The following is an 18,100-nucleotide window of genomic DNA, read 5'->3' as shown; positions in this document are numbered from 1 at the left end:
GTAGATAGGGATCGAAGCTTACGCGAGTTTGTAATAACTGAGAGTTCTCGAGGTAATAAATGGCATAGCTGTATCACATCAATGCACGGTGGTCAGTGTAAGAATGACGAATGTCAATCTAACAAGTCTCAATATTATCAGGATACCTCAGCCCATGTTGCTCTCTTACCTGATCCAAAACCTGCATGATCAGGACCGTCTCATCCAATGGCATTACTTCAGACTCGACCCTCCCCTCAGCCAAAGCCCTAGCACAAGCATCCGCCTCCCAGAATAATCCATGACCGGCCGGAATTTCGAAATCCTTCTTCTCGATCAACCGGCTGCCGCCGTCCTCATACTGAACAACGGCAATGCCCAACGGCCGCGTAGCTGGCCCAAATATCTGAATTTGGCCCCTTTCACCGAGGATGCGAACTCCTGGATCGGTCGGGTCAGACGCAACCCTTAAGCTAGCGGTTGCTACGCCCTGTGTCTGGGTCCCAGGAAATGTAAGGATCACAGTAGATGTCTCGTCGACTCCTGTTGCCGCATATTTCACCACAGAGCTCGATAGCAGCGGTGGCGCCCTTATGCCATCATCAGACAACACATCATGATACAAAATCTGAAAGATCCACATAAGAGGATAAATGGCCACTTCAGCACCCGTCACGTTAACATCAACCACACTCACAAACACCTATATGGCAATAGAAAAACTCACAATCCAACAAAGCACCCCCCGCAAGCGCAGGATTTACCAAACGATGCTCAGTCCCATAAAGCCTCTCAACATCCCTTCCCAAATTCCTCTCCGCCACTATCCTTTGCACAGGCCCAATTCTCCCATCTCGGACGAGCTGTCTGACGTACTGCACGAGCGGGAAAAAGCGCGTCCACATCGCCTCCATCAGGAACAGCCCCTTCTCTCTCGCAAGGTCCACAAGAGCCTTTGCCTGAGCGGCGTTCACCGTGAAGGCTTTCTCAAGTAGGACATGCTTCCCTGCTATCAGCGCCGCGCGAGCATTCTGGTAATGTAGCGAGTGCGGGGTGGTTATGTATACAATTTCGACGGATGGGTCGGCGAAGAGAGCATCGTAGAATCCGTAGGAAGTTGTAGTGGATGGTGCGTTCACTGCGGATAGAAACGTACGGGCTTTCTCAATGGAGGAAGAGGATGCGACGGCTGTGAAGGTATGGGTGACGTTGTAGACGCCTCGGGTGGATGGGTCGATGAGGAGGTCTTTGGCGAATTCTGAAACGGGTTGGTTAGGGGCCCTCTTTTTATTTTGCTTTGACGAAAGGAGATTGGAGAGACCAACTTGTGGCGTTGTCGCCGGTAGCTCATGGAGTTAGGGTTAGCAATGGTCAGGTATTGTGATCGCTGCATGTTCCTTAGAAACTCACAAATAATTCCCCAATTGACCATGTTGATTTGCAGTTTCCGCCTTGCCTGCAGCGATGTCCAACAAACGCTGTATTTTTAGGGAGGGGTTGATTAATTGAATTAGCTGATTTTAGCGTATCACGTCATTTCATGCTAAGATGCTATCTGGTGAGCCAATGGAGATAGCACAGTTAAGGCAAAGATGCCTTTGTGTTCAAAAAGATCTTTCCCATTTTAGAAATATCTGATGACATCGATAGAAGATGTTGTCACTTTACAATTGAACATCCAAACTGTATGGTCTGTGCGCCATCAACATAGTTCCACTAAGCGGCATAGAACATCCCACCATGCCAACCATATGTCCGATTCAACCGCCTACCAACACGTCTGGCATACTGGAAAGGAATCTTCGATATCGTGTGCGGTTCATGGAACTGGATACTGCGCTCGACATCCAAGTTCCTCGGACTAAACTGCCACACGGAACCGTACAGCTTCTGCACCGAGAATGCCGTGCCACTCATAGCATGCAGAAAGTCATTCCAGGCAACCTCTCCCGGCTGAGCTGTTTGCGAGGGTTGAAAGAAAAGGGTCGAGAAGACCTTCAAAGAACGCTTATCAAAATTGAAGGTGGGCTGGGTATCGACCTGTGGAGTGGGTGCCCGTTCCTCCACTGGGGTTTCAGGAACCGTTGCCTGTCCGCGAGCTTTATGCTTCTTCTTGGGCCCTGCGGGGACCGATGAATCGGTGGTTTTCTCGCTTCGGCACTCCAGCTCAAATTCACGAACTGCAACGTTCTAATCTGATGGTTTTTTCTGACCAGGTTTCTTGGTAGGCTCGACCCACTCCGGCGTCCTCTGAAGCTTTCCGGGCATTCGGTAGAGGGTAAAAAGAGTCGCATTGCGTCTGGTCATCCCGCACTTCACAGGCTGATGTCTGTCAACGGCGGTCCAGAACGCGTCCAAATTCGGCTTTGCGTGTCGCATGAGCCCGATATTCAGTTTGTTCCGTCTCTTTTCGACGGGACAATAGAAGAGGTCCTTCTCCGGGGCACCCATAACTCCTAGAGGATCCTTCAAAAGAAACAAGAAACTTATCCCAGCCCTTAACCATCTCCGCATATTCTTTTCTTATCTCATCCGATCTGTGGGCAAAACCGCTTTCGAATGTTGCCGGCCAGGGATGATAGAGGTCGATCTGACAGACATTCGGAAAGAACGGACAGATCAGAGACTATACTAGCAACACGGGAGGATATTAGGTCGCGATTCTTCGGATCACGTTGGACAAGGCGTACCAATATGTCCATCACGGTCTTTCAGCCGGCGAGCTGTAGGACCCGACTATCGCCCCAAAGGGTCTCCAATGTCCACATCAGCTCACTCTGAGCATCAGTCATGTCTCTATGCTTCCGCAAAAATACTTGCATCTTTGACGTCCCCGGGACCTGTGGCTCGCGCTCGAACAACGAACGCAGCGGCGGAGAAGGGGGAACGGCGATCTTCACTTAGTTGATAGGTCCGATGGTAGATTGTTCTGGAGAATACCGAACTTTGACAAATTTGTCATACAGTCCCTTCGGGAGATCCTTTTCGGGAAAAATGCGGCCCTCATATTTGGATTGAAGTTGACGCAAGTTCGACAGCGCCCCGCGAACACTGTCACAGATTTCAATGGCGAAGTAGGCTGCTGTAACAACATTCTGCAGATCACGGTTCCAGAACACAGACGGTGGATATTGTGCCATAGTCACATGAGGCTTTCCGTTGGTATCTCGAAGGATCTCTTGCAGTTGTTCCTTGTAATCATTAACAACATCTGCAAAGTATCCAGGGTCTTCCCGTAGAGCCAGGAGATGGTCCTCTGCCGCAGATTATTTCGCATCCACCAAACGTTCGAGTGATCGCAAATCAAGGCTAGCAGGGAGACGATAAGGTGCATCTCCCGCAATAGCAGCTAGAGAAGCCCATTCTCCCTCGTCCTTGATTGTGGGCTCCAGAATCACAGGGAAATTGGCGACAAGAGTGATGTAGTCCAGCTATATCATGATGTGAATCTACAGGCGAGGATAGAGCCTTCTGGGCTCGACATTTTGTGATGGGAACAAAAGTTCATATCAAATGCATCACATGAATTTCATGAATCATGTATGCAGCATGAACCAAAACGCAAGGGTCTACCATCTTGATAGTTGACCCACAGTAGAATTTTGATACAGAGTCAATTGGTATATCTTAACATGCACCAGCTCCCCAAAACACGTCCATAAGTACTCCGTGTTTCCTAGAGTACATGAGCAACTCAGCAAATGAGCATCTCAACTCTCGGATAATCTCCGCGCAGCCCTAAGACCGCCGGGATAGCGCCCCTACCAAGGCGCAGGGGAAGAGACGGGCGGAAAGGGCCGGAAGCCGTCGGGTTTTGCTTTAGTTATCTGATCGGTGGGCGAGTGTGGGTCCCGCCTCCCGCCCGTGGTTGTACGAGAAGTTGGATAACAACTTCACAAGAATAACTCCCGATCTAACAATAAGAATAAAATCGAATGTTTCTCGGTTCTCCTAGCCATATCCCATAAAATCTATCCGGAATTGTGGGGAGCATTTCACGGGGCTAGTCCCACGACACAGCTCACCTAGTAGGTCTCAGTTTAGGCCTGATGCCGCATATCGTCGCCATCGTCACAGAAGGGAGATCTCATTACGAAACATAATTGAAAGGACCAGATAGGGCAATATAGCCAGAACATAATACCCAGTGAGTGCGACTGCTCGCCGGGGGCGTACCATATAGCCGGGCTATATGAATAGACCTAAGTCCATGATTAGGGCATGATAGAGTATTCGGATAGGGTATAAAATCTTTATTATCCAGTATCTATTTCTTTCCATTAAAGCAGGTCAGAATCAATTAGATTTGTCCTCGCTCAGAAACATTTCATGACAACTGGCATAGACAAACCATAACAATCCGGGTCTTCACGAAACCTCAATTATGACTAGCCAATATCAACCTTCCAGCCGACCAACACTATGATCGCCCAATCAACCCGACGTCCGAAACGGATTCTCCCTCGGAAAGTATGGATTAGCATGACTGCTATCCGACCTACTTTCCTGATACACATGCACCTCCGTCGTCTTCTTAATCGCACTCAGATCAATCGCCTCGCCGGGCAAAATATTCTCCTGGCTCGAACTATGCTGATGGCCCGGCTCCTCCTGGAAGTTCGTCATATGGGTCTCGAAGAGCGACGCGTCGACTGGTCGACGAGGCTGTGGTAGGGATCGCTGCTTGTGGTCGGATTTGCCGGAATGGGTGAATTTGTTGTAGGATGAGGATTGGTGCGTGGAGCGGTTGAGGACGGCGAAGTAGGATTGTCGGAGGGTGGGAAGGGTCGCGCAGATTATGATGACGTACATTTCTATTCTGTGATTGAAAGATGGGTTAGAAGGTGCGCTGACTGACGGGAGGGTATACTTACGTGTACCAGAGTGTTATCGGGGCCCAGGACCCTGTGGGAGGAGTCAGTGCCTAGCCAGTCAGGATAACCGGATTGAACTTACACGTTATATCTGCATGAGCGGGTAGATTTTTCAGTAAAATGGCCTTCGTTAATGTCGCAGCAGCAGCACTTGTTCCCTGTCAGTATATCTCAGATCAACAGTCTCATCCTGACTTACAAAACGCCAGCCCCCATGACTGCAATCACAGCCATCTTGAGGCGCAGAGCCAGCTGCACCTTCCAAAATACGAACACCGGAAATATAGCCAGGGCGAGGTCAGAGAACGCATTGTATGCTGTACGTCATCAGCAATCCATAGTTATTTCCAACACAATACCTTCCACTCACAAGCTTGAGCCGTTCCAGCCACCAACTGCAATTGCAAACTGAAGCAAGAACCAGGTGTTTCCGGCCGCCAGATCTTCTCCGCCGGTCTACAGAATCCTATAACAACAATGACAGCCAGAATGTTCATACCGATGGAGATGACCGTCAAAATATACAGGAACCATCGTCGCCACGCCGAAGCCGTCGGACCCATCAGCCGCAGTAAGAAAATCACGACCGAGATTTTCCCCGTCGTCGTGCTGACCATTGAGAAGTTCGGCGCAATGACGGTATACTTGAAGGCTTGGATTTTCGCTTCCGGGTTTGTGATGTCGGTCGCATGCAAGCCTAATCCATAGGAGACGCCGACCTGCACCAGGGCAGAGCAAACAAGTGCACTAACCTAGACACCCTACCTGTTAGAATCGCAGAAGGTAAAGTCAACAAACATCTTACCAACGAGAGCGCAATGAAGAAATCATCCCATCCTGCACGGCGTGTGTAAAGCGCCCGGGTATATACCCGAATGGAAACGACAATGATTGAAACACTTGCAAACCCCCAAGAGACACCGGTGAGACTCTTTCGCTGGTCCGCCATCGTAGCTTCAACCCCAAGGGAGCGAGGCTTGCCTAGCTGTAACCCAACTGACGATATGTAGGTACCGACACAAGCCTAGGGAAACTCAAGACAGAAGGCCCAGAGCATCGGAAAATGAATATAGGTCATGGGTCCATCGGTAGGCCTCCACCTTCGCAACAAACATCTTCAGGTGCAGAAAATGCAGGAGGAATGAAGGATGAGGAACGCCTTTCTAACGGCCCAATGGGTGCCGAATCTTGGCAGTGGATCTATATTCCTGGGCTCGACCCTCGGTAGCCAACAGGGAAGTCGATAGGAATTTACGAGGAAGGATCTTGATCCTGGTTCATGTGAACGGACCTTCGTGATCCACATCTGGGGCCAAAAACACGGAGTCCTGGCTCGATGTGGTCGGAGTCGTCTTTGTGGAGAATCGCCGTGGTCAATGGAGTGACATTATGGTAGACCGTTATTCAGGTGACCTCCTAAGGGGTATTGCCATTTGCCATCGTGAAGGATCTCGAATTTCTCTTCTGTAACGAGTATCGACACCGTCACAACGTGGAACACATGGCTATCGATGCTAGTCCATAGCAAATGCTTCCCATAGGTCGGGTGCTTCTGCCGTAGAACGGAAGAAAGCGAACAAGAAATTCCATGCGGCGGTGGCAGTGGAATGCGATCCCCCTATCTCATTGACATGTCATATCATGAGGAACCGGGATTGCATTCAAAGCCAGCCGCTACCACACCACCACACGCCGTCATATTCCTTGTGGAGCATTACCACATTGCCCAGGGCTTGCACTAAACCCAGTAGCTCGATAATTAGTCCCCTTTAGTGGGCGCGGAGCAGCCGGGCCGCAGCCAACGGCGGGATCGTCACCCGGGAACCTTGCCATGAATAACACAATCCAAATGGCCGGCTTGTCTGATCCATTTCATGCAAGACCCACTTGTCAGGCCGTCCATGTCCCTTGCCAGGAATGGTATGTGGACCTGAGAGACAGGAACGTCGGCCTCAGGACAGCTCCTAATTTCCAAATTTCCCCTCAAACCATTGGCGCGGGCATGGGGCCATGTGGGAAATGCGCGGTCTGCTATTGTTCCCCCGCCATAGGTCAACGCCAGGGGCAAGTGCCATGCGAGTCGTGAGTCGCGAGTCTAGTTTCACTGGGGTCGGGTACTTTTGAGGATCCCATTGCCCTCATTTTCGTCTTGTTCCTAATTACCCCTGGATTGACGATTGTGCCTCAAAATGTCGACGAACACGATTGCTGGAACTGAACAGGTCGGTGACCTTATCGGCCAGGTCACGCAGGCCGCAGATGCCTTCAAGAGCAACAGCCGAGAAGAGGACCGCTTGGCTGCTCTCAAGGCCGCTCAGGGGCTTGTGAGAGCGTTCCAAAAGCCTCAGGATCACGTTTACAACCTTGCATATTCGGTATCTCCCACTCGAGCTGGACTCTTAAGAAAAACGGTTTACCTGATTTCTTTGGTTGTAGCCCACTCATGCACTATGTGTGCGAATTGGAGTCGATCTGGGTGTCTTCCAGACGCTGACAGACCGGAACGCACCGACCAGCCTTGAAGAACTGGCGGCAGTCAAAAACGCCAGTCCTATCCTGACAGGTAAAGATTTTTGCAACCAAATAAAAACCAAGCTGACCAACGCCAGAGCGCGTTTTGCGCATTCTCGCCGGCATTGGGTATGTCGCGGAGCACGAAACGCGAGTATATGCGCCCACCATCATGACCAAGCAGATGACCGACCGATTAAGCATCGGATTGCTCAAATTCATGTATGTGCGCCCTCGAGACACCTATCCACCCAGACTGACCACACCAGTTTCGACGTCGGTATGCCCACGCTGGCCAAGATCCCCGAGTTCCTCCGCAACACCGAATTCCGAAACCCCGAAGGCGCAACGAACGGCCCGCTACAATACGCCGAGAAGATGGACGAAGTGATCTGGGACTGGCTGCCGAAGAACCCGGACTACCTGAACAGCTGCAACACATTCATGGAGGGCGATCGCGGGAGTCGGCCCAGCTGGCTGGAATGGTTCCCTGTGCAAGAGCGCATCATCGACGGTTTCCAGGGCGACGAGAAGGACGTGCTCTTCGTGGATGTCGCCGGCGGACGAGGTCATGATCTGGCGGCGTTGAGGGCCAAGTTTCCCGAAGCACCCGGGCGGTTGGTATTGGAGGATCTTGCTCACGTTCTGGATGAGAGCACGATCGAGGATCCCAAGATTGAACGCCAGCCTTTTGATCTCTTCAAGCCGCAGCCTGTTCAAGGTATACCTTAAAATCCCCTCTGCACAATTCAACCAGCTAATTTGATCCAACAGGCGCCCGAACATACTACATGAAATTCATCCTGCACGACTGGTCCGACGAAGAGAGCGAGCAAATCCTCACGCAGCTCCACGCCGCCATGAAGAAGGGATACTCCAAGCTCATAATCGAAGAGTTCGTGCTGGCGGACAAGGACTGCGCCATGCTCCAGGCCATGTGGGACTGGGAGATGATGATCTTCTGCAACAGCATGGAGCGCACGGCGGATCGATGGGCGCAGCTGTTGGATAAGGCTGGATTTAAGGTGGTCAAGTTCTGGTCTCCGCCAGGTGATGGACAGGGGATTATCGAGGCTGAACCGAAATGAGATGGCCTCGTGGTAGTGTAGGAGTGTACAGATGCTCGGATGTTATGAGAGCTGGAGGGCTTGGGGAGAATGCTTGGCATGTTGCAACCTCAGGCGCCAAATCGCCTACAACTTGGCGCCTGAGGCACATAGCCAAGCATCTCGCCGTCTCTGCATCATTTGTTTTTTGTTGTTACCTCGTCAATTTCTTTTTCTGTCATTTTCATTTTCATTTTTGCATGACACGGATCTCTTGGTCTGCGACTGTATGATATGTGTGACTCAGCCCCATGCAACCCCCAATGGCTAAAGAAGAAGTATGGTAGCTCCCGATGCGGGATGTATATATCTTTGCTTAAGACTCGGAGTATATTTTCAACGCGGTTCACGATTAGAACAAAGTCAACCCACAAGAATTGAAATTACCGAAGAGACTATCGTCGTGATCTAGAGAGGTTACAACAGAGGGAACAAGACAGTGTATTCCTCAAGATAGGGCAAAAAGTAAGTTCGGACTCCCAGCACGTGGAATGTAGCTACCACGGATGCCTCAGGCTGCATGTTTCTGCCAGATGTTAATTACCGCCTTCGACCCCGCCATCGGGTTGCCCGATTGGGCAATTCGTCATAAGCAAATCGTGCTACAGACTGCGGTTCGAGTGCAGAGTCAAGAGGAGTCATAGATGATATGGATCAACTGGGGACGACTTTGAGCAGGGCATAGTCAAAGAATGCACCGATGGAGAGTCCTGGGTGCCTGATAAGTGTGGCTGCCATCAGTCACGGGACCCGCTGGGCTTATCTCTCGCCCGCTGATTGGCCAACGGATGAGTCACCGCCTTCCCCCTCGATGAGGACCAAAAGAGGGCAAAGAAAGAAACATCCCACTTTCTCTCCTTCAGTCGCATTCTCTCTATTCCCCCAACCACCCCATATTTCGCCCACCATGGCCGACGCGCTGGTTGAGAACACTGCTAAGCTTCAGCTCGACGAGGAGACCGGGGAGATGGTCTCCAAGGGCGAGCTGAAGAAGCGATTGCAGAAGCGTGCCAAAAAAGCCGCCTCCGCCAAAGCTGCCGCCGAGAAGCCCGCCGCTGCGCCCAAGACCACGGCTCCGAAACCTGCCAAAGCCCCCGAGGAGCAGCTCGACCCCGATGCCATGTTCAAGCAGGGCTGGTTGGCTGGTGTGCACCGCGAACGCCCCGTCAAGCCCGTCGTCACGCGATTCCCCCCCGAACCGAACGGATATCTGCATCTGGGACACTGCAAGGCCATTGCGATTAACTTTGGTTTTGCGCGGTATCATGGGGGTCAAACTGTACGTTGAGTGGGGACCAAAATGCGATCGGAACTGACCTGACTTTGTTTAGATTCTGAGGTATTGATCGCACTGCCGAGAGACGAACGCGAGCTAATTGTTAGATTCGACGACACGAACCCCGAGGCGGAGGAGGAGAAATACTTCTTGGCGATCGAGGATATCATTCAGTGGCTGGGTATGGGATTTGCAAGGTCGGGGAGTAGAGAGGTACTGACAGAGCCTAGGATTCAAGCCTCACGCGATTACGCACTCCAGCGACAACTTCGACAAGCTGTACGAGCTGGCCGAGAAGCTCATCAACCTCGAAAAAGCCTACGTGTGCCACTGCAGCGACGTTGAGATCAAGGAGCAGCGCGGTGGAGAGAAGAACGGTCCTCGGTTCCGCTGTGCGCATGCCGAGCAGGACGTTGCGACCAACATGCAGAAGTTCCGAGACATGCGGGACGGAAAGTACGAGCCTCAGACGGCTTTCCTGCGCATGAAGCAGGATATTGAAAGCGGTGAGTATTGTTGAAAACCTGGGGATGAACGCAGCTGACCGGTTAGGCAACCCTCAAATGTGGGATCTGGCGGCCTATCGCGTGTTGAAGAAGCCTCACCACAAGACGGGAGACCGGTGGCAGATCTATCCCACGTACGATTTCGCCCACTGTCTCTGCGATAGCTTCGAGGGCATCACGCACAGTCTGTGCACCACTGAATTCATTCTGTCGCGGGAGAGTTACGAGTGGTTGAACACGTCGCTGGGCGTGTATGAGCCAATGCAGCGTGAATATGGTGAGTTCGAACGCTCCAGGGTGCAGGAAGGTTGTTAACTGGTTAGGCCGCATGAACGTCAGCGGAACGGTAATGAGCAAGAGAGCCCTGAAGAAATTGGTGGATGGCGGCTACGTGCGCGGGTGGGACGACCCCCGACTATACACCGTCATCGCCCTGCGTCGCCGAGGTATCCCCCCGGAGGCCATTCTGTCGTTCATCAACGAGCTCGGCGTCACGACCGCCAAGACCGTCATTCAGATTTCCCGCTTCGAGCAGTCGGTGCGCTCCTACCTCGAGACGCGGGTACCCCGTCTGATGCTCGTCATCGACCCGCTCCCCGTTGTCATTGAAGATTTCGATACCGTCGACGCCGCGGAGACGGAGCTGGATATTCCGTTTGCCCCCAAGGATCCCGCCATGGGATCCCACAAGCTCACCTGGACCAAGACCGTCTACATTGAACGGAGCGACTTCCGTGAAACTGACAGCAAGGACTACTTCCGTCTGGCACCCGGAAAGACGGTCGGTCTGTTTAAGGCGCCGTTGCCCATCACGGCGACTAGCTTCTCTACGGACGCCAACGGCAAGGTCACCGAGGTGCGCGCGGTGCTCAACCGCGACGGCAAGAAGCCCAAGACCTACATCCACTGGGTGCCGGAGGGATCGCGCAAGGTGGAGGTTCGCGTGCACGACGCCCTGTTTAAGTCGGATGACCCCACCGCCGTGGAGGGAGGTTTCCTGAACGACATCAACGAGAAGAGCGAGACCATTTACCCCGAGGCTCTGGTTGAGGCCGGATTCGACGAAGTGCGCCGCCGGGCTCCTTGGCCTGCTGCGGCGGGAGAGAAGGGCAAGAGTGGACCGGAGAGCGTCCGGTTCCAGGCCATGCGGGTTGCTTACTTTGTAAGTTTTCTTTCTTTTTCCCTTTGCTTTCCAGCGTTTTTCTAGATTAATGTTGTACTGACATGTTCAGGCCGTGGACTCGGACTCGACCGACGACAAGGTGGTGCTTAACCGCATTGTGTCATTGAAGCAGGATACCGGCAAGGCTGGCAACTAAGGGAGGAACCTATACAAAGAACAATAATATTGACGAGCGAGCGATAGCTCTTGCATGATTGAGCGGTGAAGTAGAAAAGTTTACATGATGAGCATGAGTTAGGTTTACGAGTTACTGAATGCGAGGAAGACCAACAAACGAACATATTCATAACCCTCATACCAAAGTAGTCCAGGGCATCCCAGCTAGCTACCCTTCCTTGCCTGAACAACAGAAGTCGCCCAGCTATACCTAGCCACTCTTACCTCCCTATGAATACTCTCCCCAGACCCAGGGCAAAACACCAAAATCCACCTCCCCCAAACCCAAACCCAGTCCCAACAAACCAGCCGGAAGGAACTAAATAGCAGCATGCCCATGCGTCTCAAACGGCAACCCAATACACAAGACCCCAACAGCGACCCACAGCGCCGCACTCGCATAAATCGGCGCCGGGGTGAATCCCGTATGCGAAGACACCAAACTCGCCGCCAGGCCGCCTAGCCGTAACAACGACGCCGCGGTGCCGGTGCCGGTGCCTCGATGTGGCGCGGGGAAGGATTCGGGCGTGAAGGCGTACATTACTGCGTATTCTGCTCTCTGTTAGCTTTCTCCTATCATGTCATGCCTAACCGGGGTCTCCACCAAGGAACAGAACAGGAAAAGGGCAAATATACCAAAATTCCCCAACGCCCCCGTAACACACGTAAACGCCAAACTGGCAGTCGGGGTATTCACGCCTACATACGCGAACAGAAACACGCCGGTCACGATAGACGAGATACCCATCATCCAGCGGCGACCGAAGAAGGTATTGACGAGGAAAGCGGCGGAGAGGGGACCAACGATGCCGACGGCGGATTGGATGCAGTAGTTTCGGTAAGTGAGGGAGAGGGAGGAGTCGGTGGTGAATTTCGTGGCGAGGTAGGAGGGGAGGAAGTTGAAGTAGAGAGGGTAGGCGATTCCTATTTATTCCATGGCCATGTTAGGTTGGGTGGGTTATACAGCGTTTTGTTTAGGAGGTGGATGTAGGGTATGGATATGGAACAAGGAAAAGGGGAGGGCAAGACAAACCGATCGTCAACCAAACAGCCCAGATGATCATCGTATGAAGGGCGAGTTTCTTAGTAGCGAAGAGGGCGCGGTAATGCTCGAACTTGAAGTCTTTCATGTTCTCGCGGAGGATCTCGTGAGTCGATAGTCCCGCCCGAGATGTGTCGTTAGTATCGCTGCCACTGCCAACTCTAGCATCAATTTCCCTCAACATGCCAATTGTCAGAGGCTCTTCTTTTCCATTCTGCCTAGCAACGTAGTTCACTGAGTCGACAGCCGCCTGGTCTTTCCCTTGGGAGAGAAGGTATCGTGGTGTTTCGGGGAGTTTGAAAACGAAGATACGAATGCAGGTGAAGAAGAGGGCGACGGCGCCGAGTGTAATGAGTGTATATCTCCTATTTTAGGTTTATGGTCAGGGGAAAGACGACAGGAAGGAAGATAAGATAGGCAATACATACCATCCCATGTTCTCGCTTCTCTGGCACGTCTCCGGCGTAGCGTCCGTTGGACAGCTGTACTTCGCCAGAAAGACCCAGGCTATCAGCGAGACGATGAGCTGACCAAGATTCCACCATGCTGAGAGGGCGGTTAAGAGCCATTGATGGCTAGACACTATTAGCCATGCACTAGCTACTGTAGAGGATTACAACACCAAGAAGACTCACCTGCCCGGGACATACTCCAAGAAGATCATGGAATCGACGGGGACATTCCCACCGGCCGCTGTCCCAATAACAGCCCACATCGCGCTGAAAGCCACGAAGTTCATGGTCCCGGCAGCACCACAGAGAAAAGTCCCTGCAATAAACAGGGTCGTCATGAAGGCAGGCCGTCGGCCGATCAAGTCGCTCGATATACCCCAGAACGAAGCACCGATGATCATACCGACATAGTAGGCCACGGAGCTATAGCTGACACGAGAGATATCACTGAGTTCCTGTTGAATAGGGGGTTGCACGCTGCCGATGCCTTGAGTTGCGAACTATCCACCAACACGTCAGAATCAAACCATTTGAAACAAAAGACTGATGAGGGGGAAAAGAAGACAAACATTATCAACAATCCACCCAAACCCCGTAACAACAAATAACTTCCATTGGAACCTAACCCGTCAGCATCAGGACTCTGAGAATTGAAAAGCAAAGATAGATACCATCCCATTCCAATCTCCTCCATGCACCTACCCACCAACTCCGATTTCAAGCGATAGGCATCGCTCGTCGACTGGCCGTAGAACTGCTCAACTTCCGCATCAATGGGGATCACCTTGCCTAGTTCTTCAGGGAGAGCGTCCGGGCTGGTGGTGTCTGGGGCATTTCGCTTCTCGTCGCTGTGAATGTCATCCATCTTGCCTTGTCTGTTTTTCCTGGTGTTTGGTTCTCGTCTGGTTGATATATACACCTTGTTCATGAACTGACGACGCTCAAATAGCATTCCAAACCCCGGAGCTTAGGGCTAGCCGTGTTTGGACCGGAAGAGTGCAAGGGTCAAGTGCCATGGCGAGCCAAGAGTGGGGGATTGAGTCGATAATGGCTTCATGGGCTTGGATTCATTATCCTCCACTTCTGAGTGTTGATCGTTACATCATGGAGATAAGGTAGCGTGTTTGTGATTCTGGGGATATGCATTACGGTGGCTTGCACGTGTGCAGGAGAAGTGATGATACCTTTGATGTTCAATTGTTGCTTGGCGAGGGAGTTGAAGCCATGGAGCGATGGTTCTCGAAAAGTAAGACTATACTGTATACGATGAAGGATGAATCACAGGTGTAGCAGAAACATAATCGCAATAACGGACATACAATCAACAAACTACACAATAACATGAATCATGAAACTATACTATTCGTCAAACAGCAGTCAGATCTAAGCCCCCACAGCAGTGCTCGCAGGCCCCAGTTCCAACTTCCGATCCTCCTTCATCATCATCTCCAACTTGTACTTCTCCGCACGACCGTAACTCTCCTTATACGCCCCCTTGACCATATCCTGCACCGTGATGGGCGGATACTTTGCCGGCTCGCCGTCCTCCCGACAGTTAGGCAGACACTCGCAAAGATAGTCCGGGTTGCCGCTGAAGAAGAAGGGGATGGAGTATCGCTCTCGGCCGGACTTGTTGATCACACGATGGATGTTGGATTTGTACTTGTCGTTTGCCATGCGCATGAACAGATCACCGAGGTTAATTACGTAGGCACCGGGGACAGGTTGTACCTGCTACCTCATTAGCATATCACAATACATCGACTTTCAGAAAGTAAGGGAAAAGAGGGAGACTAACATCCAACCACTCCCCACTCGGCACATCCAAAACCTGCAACCCATCGACCTCATCCTGCAGCAACAGCGTCACACACCCAAAGTCCGTATGCGCGCCAATCCCCCGATTCAACTTCTCATCCTGATCCTTCGGCTGGGCCGGATAATGCAGATACCGCATGGTCGCGACCGCACCATCAGTAAGGGGTTGAAAATAATCGCTCTCAACATGCAACGTGAGGGCCAAGATACCGAGGATATCTTTCGCCAGCTCCATCACCGCTTGGTAGTATTCCATGGATGTTGTACGGAACTCCTCCGCGTCAGATACGCTGGCGGGCCATTGGTTGGGACCGGAGTTGAGTTTCTGTTGCAGGTAGTAGGGATGGTCAAGGGGAATTTCTTCGCCGATGTACAGGCCCTCTTTGAGTTCGGGGCCCGTGCCGACTTCGAGCATTTGGGAGCGAAGGAGTTCGTAGCCGCGGTTGAAGGTGTTTTTATCTATTAATTTCCCTCGGATTAGGAGTGTCCTCGCTGGGTATGGGCTGGGGGATGGTTAGAGCACGTACTTTTGTCAATACTCATCTTCTCATCCAACGGCAGTTCGAAGAATCGCTGCGCGCACTTCATGACCCGTTTCTGCAGATCCAATGGAACGCGATGGTTCGTGATCTGGAAGAAACCGTTGTACAGACAACATTCGCGGATCTGGTCGACGAGCTTGGCTTTCGCGGCGGAGTCGTCGCCGTAGAAGGGCGAGAAGTCGAGGATGGGTGGAGCGAAAGACTTGGACATTTTGGTGTGATGATATAATTGTAACTGGCACAGTTGTTCGATCAGAATAATGCAATTGACTCGGATTACTGTTGTTCTTGGGTGGCGCTGTCTACCTAGGCGATGCGGGATCTTTATCCACAGTATCTACGATCTGGGGTAAGCATGTCTCGGACAGAAGGCCGATGGGGTGGCTGGGAGGAGGTAGGAGACTAAAACAAAGGAATCGAAATCAGGATCAGGAGAAGAGCAAGAGTGGGGAGATCAAGAATGGGGGACTACTTGAGGTTAGGGCCGTCGCTTGATAGCCTCTGATATCGATATCTGGATTCCTTCTGATAAGATAGTCCAAGTCATGATTTGTAATTGGCCATAGAAAGTACACAATACAGGACACAACTACAGGCGTCCATACGGTTGAGCAGATAATCTTAGTTGAAAGGAAGTAGACAGGGATATGCAAGGGATAGTATATAGAGATCGCCACCTTGACCGACTTTCCGCCCGGCAACTGTATCACGTAGCGACAAAATGTCTGAGAAACAACCAACCCAGACATACGACCCCGAGGCCAAGATGGGCGAGGTGGCTCAGGAGATTGATCTAAATGCCGAGAAGAGCTACGGTAGGATGCAATCCTGCCACGATGTGGATCGCGCTGACAGCTGCAGTGCGCAAGGTGGACCTCTTCCTGCTGCCACTACTGTGCTTGGTATGCTCTTGTCCATTCTACTTGTAGTTGTCATGCTGACGATATAGATGTACTTCTTTGATTGCATGGATAGGGTATGTCTATCGCGTAAGGGATGATTGCTAAGCTGACCCGATTAGAGTAATCTGGCCAACGCGAAGACGGATGGACTGGAGAATGATCTCAATCTCAAAGGAAATGAGTACTCGCTGATCGTCCTGCTCTTCTACATCCCGTTTGGGCTCTGCGATCTGCCATGGAACCTTTTGCTGAAGCGGTATTCTGGACGGATCATGCTGTCGTTTAGTATGTCTCCATCCCTCTCTAGTCGTGGGCATACTAACTGTTCAGTGACCGTGGTCTGGGGTGTCCTCGCCCTATGTCAGTGTGCCGCCAAGAACTTTGGGGGAATGTTAGCTATCCGGATTATTCTGGGGTGAGTATGCGGGCAGCCCATGTTATCCCAGGGGATAACTGACCGAAACAGCGTCTTCGAGGCCGGCTTCTTCGCCGGCGCAACCTTCTACTTCACCCTGTTCTACACCCGTGGTGAAATGGGCTTCCGACTGGCTATCATGCAATCCTTCGCCGTGCTGGCCTCTGCCTTCAGTGGCTTGATCTCCTTCGGAGTCTTCCAGATCAACGATCCGGCTGTGCACGGCTGGCAATGGCTCTTCATCATCGAAGGGTCCATGACGCTCTTGACCGGAATCATTGGATTCTGGTGGCTCCCCGACCGACCCCAGACAGCGTGGTTCTTGAATGAGCGAGAGCGCAAGGCCGCCACGACACGTCTGCTGCGCGATACATCGTCCGAAGTCGAGACCGGACTGGATATGAAATCCGCATTCCAGACATGGAAAGACTGGAAGTTCCCAATCTGGTGCATCATCACTTTCACATATCCAGTGGCTTACGCGACAGCGATGAACTTCTTCCCGCTGATCGTCCAAAGACTGGGGTTTTCCACGGTAAAGACGAATCTATGGACAGTTGCGCCGAATCTGGTCGGCGCGGTGCTCCTGCTCTGTGTAGCCAAATCGTCCGATTATTTCCGGGAGCGAGGCTTCCACATTGTCTTTTCGCTGATATTATCTCTCATCGGCATGATCATCCTCGCGACGATCGACGTCCTCGCGAACAAAGGCGTTGCGTACTTTGCCTGCTTCCTGATGGCGGCGGGCGCATACATCCCGTCGTGTCTGGTGCACGCCTGGCACAACAACAACAACGTGCACGAGAACTCCCGAGCGGCGAATACCGGATTCTTCGTAGGACTGGGAAATCTAGCGGGGGTGTTAAGCGTGGCGACATTTCGCACGGAATATGCGCCCAAGTTAGTCTCCCCGGATACACAAACAGCTTAGATTCTAACAAGATAGATACATCCCCACCCTGCTGGCAACCTGTTGCTGCAACGGCGTCTGCATCATCTTCGCCACAGGTTTGGCAGTCTGGATGCGACTAGAAAACCGACGACGAGACCAGACGCAGGGAATGCGACGGCGCGGCGAAGACGTCGACACCCGGCAATTATCAGCGGGGGAGGCCAGTGCCGATTGGAGATACTTTCTATAGGCCAGGCTGCAGCAACCAGACACTGGCAGGAAAGCCGAATTGATAGGGAGCGCCAATCAGGGGCGCTGATTAGTCCGGTCGATCGTCATCTGGACGCTATCAGAGAGACACTAAAGCCACTAAAGTCGTGCTTCTCCGCATCGGCCGGACGCTCCAATTCGTGGATGCGTTGCACGGCTTATCGTGGCTGTTCGTA

General features: G+C 52.0%; 9 protein-coding genes across 9 annotated transcripts; 3 read left to right on the top strand and 6 right to left on the bottom strand.

Annotated features, from left to right (window-relative positions):
- Nucleotides 1-118: 118 nt before the first annotated feature.
- On the bottom strand, nucleotides 119-1,411 carry LDX57_006843 (Gfo/Idh/MocA family protein; the record flags this gene model as incomplete). The annotated part of the gene is made up of 4 exons (XM_046088562.1): nucleotides 119-639; nucleotides 707-1,237; nucleotides 1,305-1,325; nucleotides 1,390-1,411. The coding sequence occupies 4 exons, from the start codon at nucleotides 1,409-1,411 to the stop codon at nucleotides 119-121; spliced, it is 1,095 nt and encodes a 364-aa protein (XP_045944532.1).
- Nucleotides 1,412-1,695: 284 nt separating this feature from the next.
- On the bottom strand, nucleotides 1,696-2,430 carry LDX57_006842 (uncharacterized protein; the record flags this gene model as incomplete). Its single annotated transcript, XM_046088561.1, has 2 exons — nucleotides 1,696-2,099; nucleotides 2,193-2,430. The coding sequence occupies 2 exons, from the start codon at nucleotides 2,428-2,430 to the stop codon at nucleotides 1,696-1,698; spliced, it is 642 nt and encodes a 213-aa protein (XP_045944531.1).
- Nucleotides 2,431-2,879: 449 nt separating this feature from the next.
- LDX57_006841 (uncharacterized protein) lies at nucleotides 2,880-5,087 on the bottom strand (the record flags this gene model as incomplete). The annotated part of the gene is made up of 5 exons (XM_046088560.1): nucleotides 2,880-3,235; nucleotides 4,482-4,798; nucleotides 4,854-4,884; nucleotides 4,936-5,003; nucleotides 5,053-5,087. 5 exons carry the CDS (start codon nucleotides 5,085-5,087, stop codon nucleotides 2,880-2,882), a joined length of 807 nt encoding a protein of 268 aa, XP_045944530.1.
- A 107-nt stretch (nucleotides 5,088-5,194) lies between these two features.
- LDX57_006840 (uncharacterized protein) lies at nucleotides 5,195-5,802 on the bottom strand (the record flags this gene model as incomplete). Its single annotated transcript, XM_046088559.1, has 2 exons — nucleotides 5,195-5,605; nucleotides 5,659-5,802. 2 exons carry the CDS (start codon nucleotides 5,800-5,802, stop codon nucleotides 5,195-5,197), a joined length of 555 nt encoding a protein of 184 aa, XP_045944529.1.
- Nucleotides 5,803-6,722: 920 nt separating this feature from the next.
- Nucleotides 6,723-8,773, top strand: LDX57_006839 (uncharacterized protein). The gene is made up of 5 exons (XM_046088558.1): nucleotides 6,723-7,228; nucleotides 7,290-7,416; nucleotides 7,463-7,586; nucleotides 7,634-8,085; nucleotides 8,139-8,773. Exons 1-5 carry the CDS (start codon nucleotides 7,043-7,045, stop codon nucleotides 8,450-8,452), a joined length of 1,203 nt encoding a protein of 400 aa, XP_045944528.1. The 5' UTR covers nucleotides 6,723-7,042; the 3' UTR covers nucleotides 8,453-8,773.
- Nucleotides 8,774-9,291: 518 nt separating this feature from the next.
- Nucleotides 9,292-12,348, top strand: GLN4 (glutamine--tRNA ligase). The gene is made up of 7 exons (XM_046088557.1): nucleotides 9,292-9,749; nucleotides 9,802-9,809; nucleotides 9,854-9,927; nucleotides 9,977-10,252; nucleotides 10,299-10,529; nucleotides 10,576-11,414; nucleotides 11,485-12,348. Exons 1-7 carry the CDS (start codon nucleotides 9,378-9,380, stop codon nucleotides 11,569-11,571), a joined length of 1,887 nt encoding a protein of 628 aa, XP_045944527.1. The 5' UTR covers nucleotides 9,292-9,377; the 3' UTR covers nucleotides 11,572-12,348.
- On the bottom strand, nucleotides 11,911-13,950 carry LDX57_006837 (MFS transporter; the record flags this gene model as incomplete). Its single annotated transcript, XM_046088556.1, has 7 exons — nucleotides 11,911-12,143; nucleotides 12,228-12,515; nucleotides 12,625-12,998; nucleotides 13,062-13,208; nucleotides 13,269-13,585; nucleotides 13,655-13,706; nucleotides 13,757-13,950. 7 exons carry the CDS (start codon nucleotides 13,948-13,950, stop codon nucleotides 11,911-11,913), a joined length of 1,605 nt encoding a protein of 534 aa, XP_045944526.1.
- A 518-nt stretch (nucleotides 13,951-14,468) lies between these two features.
- On the bottom strand, nucleotides 14,469-15,656 carry encD (Fe(2+)/2-oxoglutarate-dependent oxygenase encD; the record flags this gene model as incomplete). The annotated part of the gene is made up of 3 exons (XM_046088555.1): nucleotides 14,469-14,816; nucleotides 14,884-15,362; nucleotides 15,431-15,656. 3 exons carry the CDS (start codon nucleotides 15,654-15,656, stop codon nucleotides 14,469-14,471), a joined length of 1,053 nt encoding a protein of 350 aa, XP_045944525.1.
- Nucleotides 15,657-16,054: 398 nt separating this feature from the next.
- LDX57_006835 (uncharacterized protein) lies at nucleotides 16,055-18,050 on the top strand. The gene is made up of 2 exons (XM_046088554.1): nucleotides 16,055-17,662; nucleotides 17,709-18,050. Exons 1-2 carry the CDS (start codon nucleotides 16,782-16,784, stop codon nucleotides 17,902-17,904), a joined length of 1,077 nt encoding a protein of 358 aa, XP_045944524.1. The 5' UTR covers nucleotides 16,055-16,781; the 3' UTR covers nucleotides 17,905-18,050.
- The last annotated feature ends 50 nt before the right edge of the window (nucleotides 18,051-18,100 follow it).

This window comes from Aspergillus melleus, assembly GCF_016097325.1.
Source record: "Aspergillus melleus strain CBS 546.65 chromosome Unknown contig3, whole genome shotgun sequence".
In the NCBI taxonomy this organism is placed as follows: Eukaryota; Fungi; Ascomycota; class Eurotiomycetes; order Eurotiales; family Aspergillaceae; genus Aspergillus; species Aspergillus melleus.
This window is presented reverse-complemented; position numbering and strand designations above follow the sequence as displayed.

Excerpts from the sequence above, each read along its gene's own strand:
- LDX57_006839 (XM_046088558.1), top strand. The coding sequence starts at position 7,043 with ATGTCGACGAACACGATTGCTGGAACTGAACAGGTCGGTGACCTTATC. Across the intron at positions 7,417-7,462 it reads CGCCAGTCCTATCCTGACAG|AGCGCGTTTTGCGCATTCTC; the intron begins GTAAAGATTTTT and ends GACCAACGCCAG. Across the intron at positions 8,086-8,138 it reads CAAGCCGCAGCCTGTTCAAG|GCGCCCGAACATACTACATG; the intron begins GTATACCTTAAA and ends TTGATCCAACAG.
- GLN4 (XM_046088557.1), top strand. The coding sequence starts at position 9,378 with ATGGCCGACGCGCTGGTTGAGAACACTGCTAAGCTTCAGCTCGACGAG. Across the intron at positions 9,928-9,976 it reads GGATATCATTCAGTGGCTGG|GATTCAAGCCTCACGCGATT; the intron begins GTATGGGATTTG and ends GACAGAGCCTAG. Across the intron at positions 10,253-10,298 it reads GAAGCAGGATATTGAAAGCG|GCAACCCTCAAATGTGGGAT; the intron begins GTGAGTATTGTT and ends CTGACCGGTTAG.
- LDX57_006835 (XM_046088554.1), top strand. The coding sequence starts at position 16,782 with ATGTTATCCCAGGGGATAACTGACCGAAACAGCGTCTTCGAGGCCGGC. Across the intron at positions 17,663-17,708 it reads CGCACGGAATATGCGCCCAA|ATACATCCCCACCCTGCTGG; the intron begins GTTAGTCTCCCC and ends CTAACAAGATAG.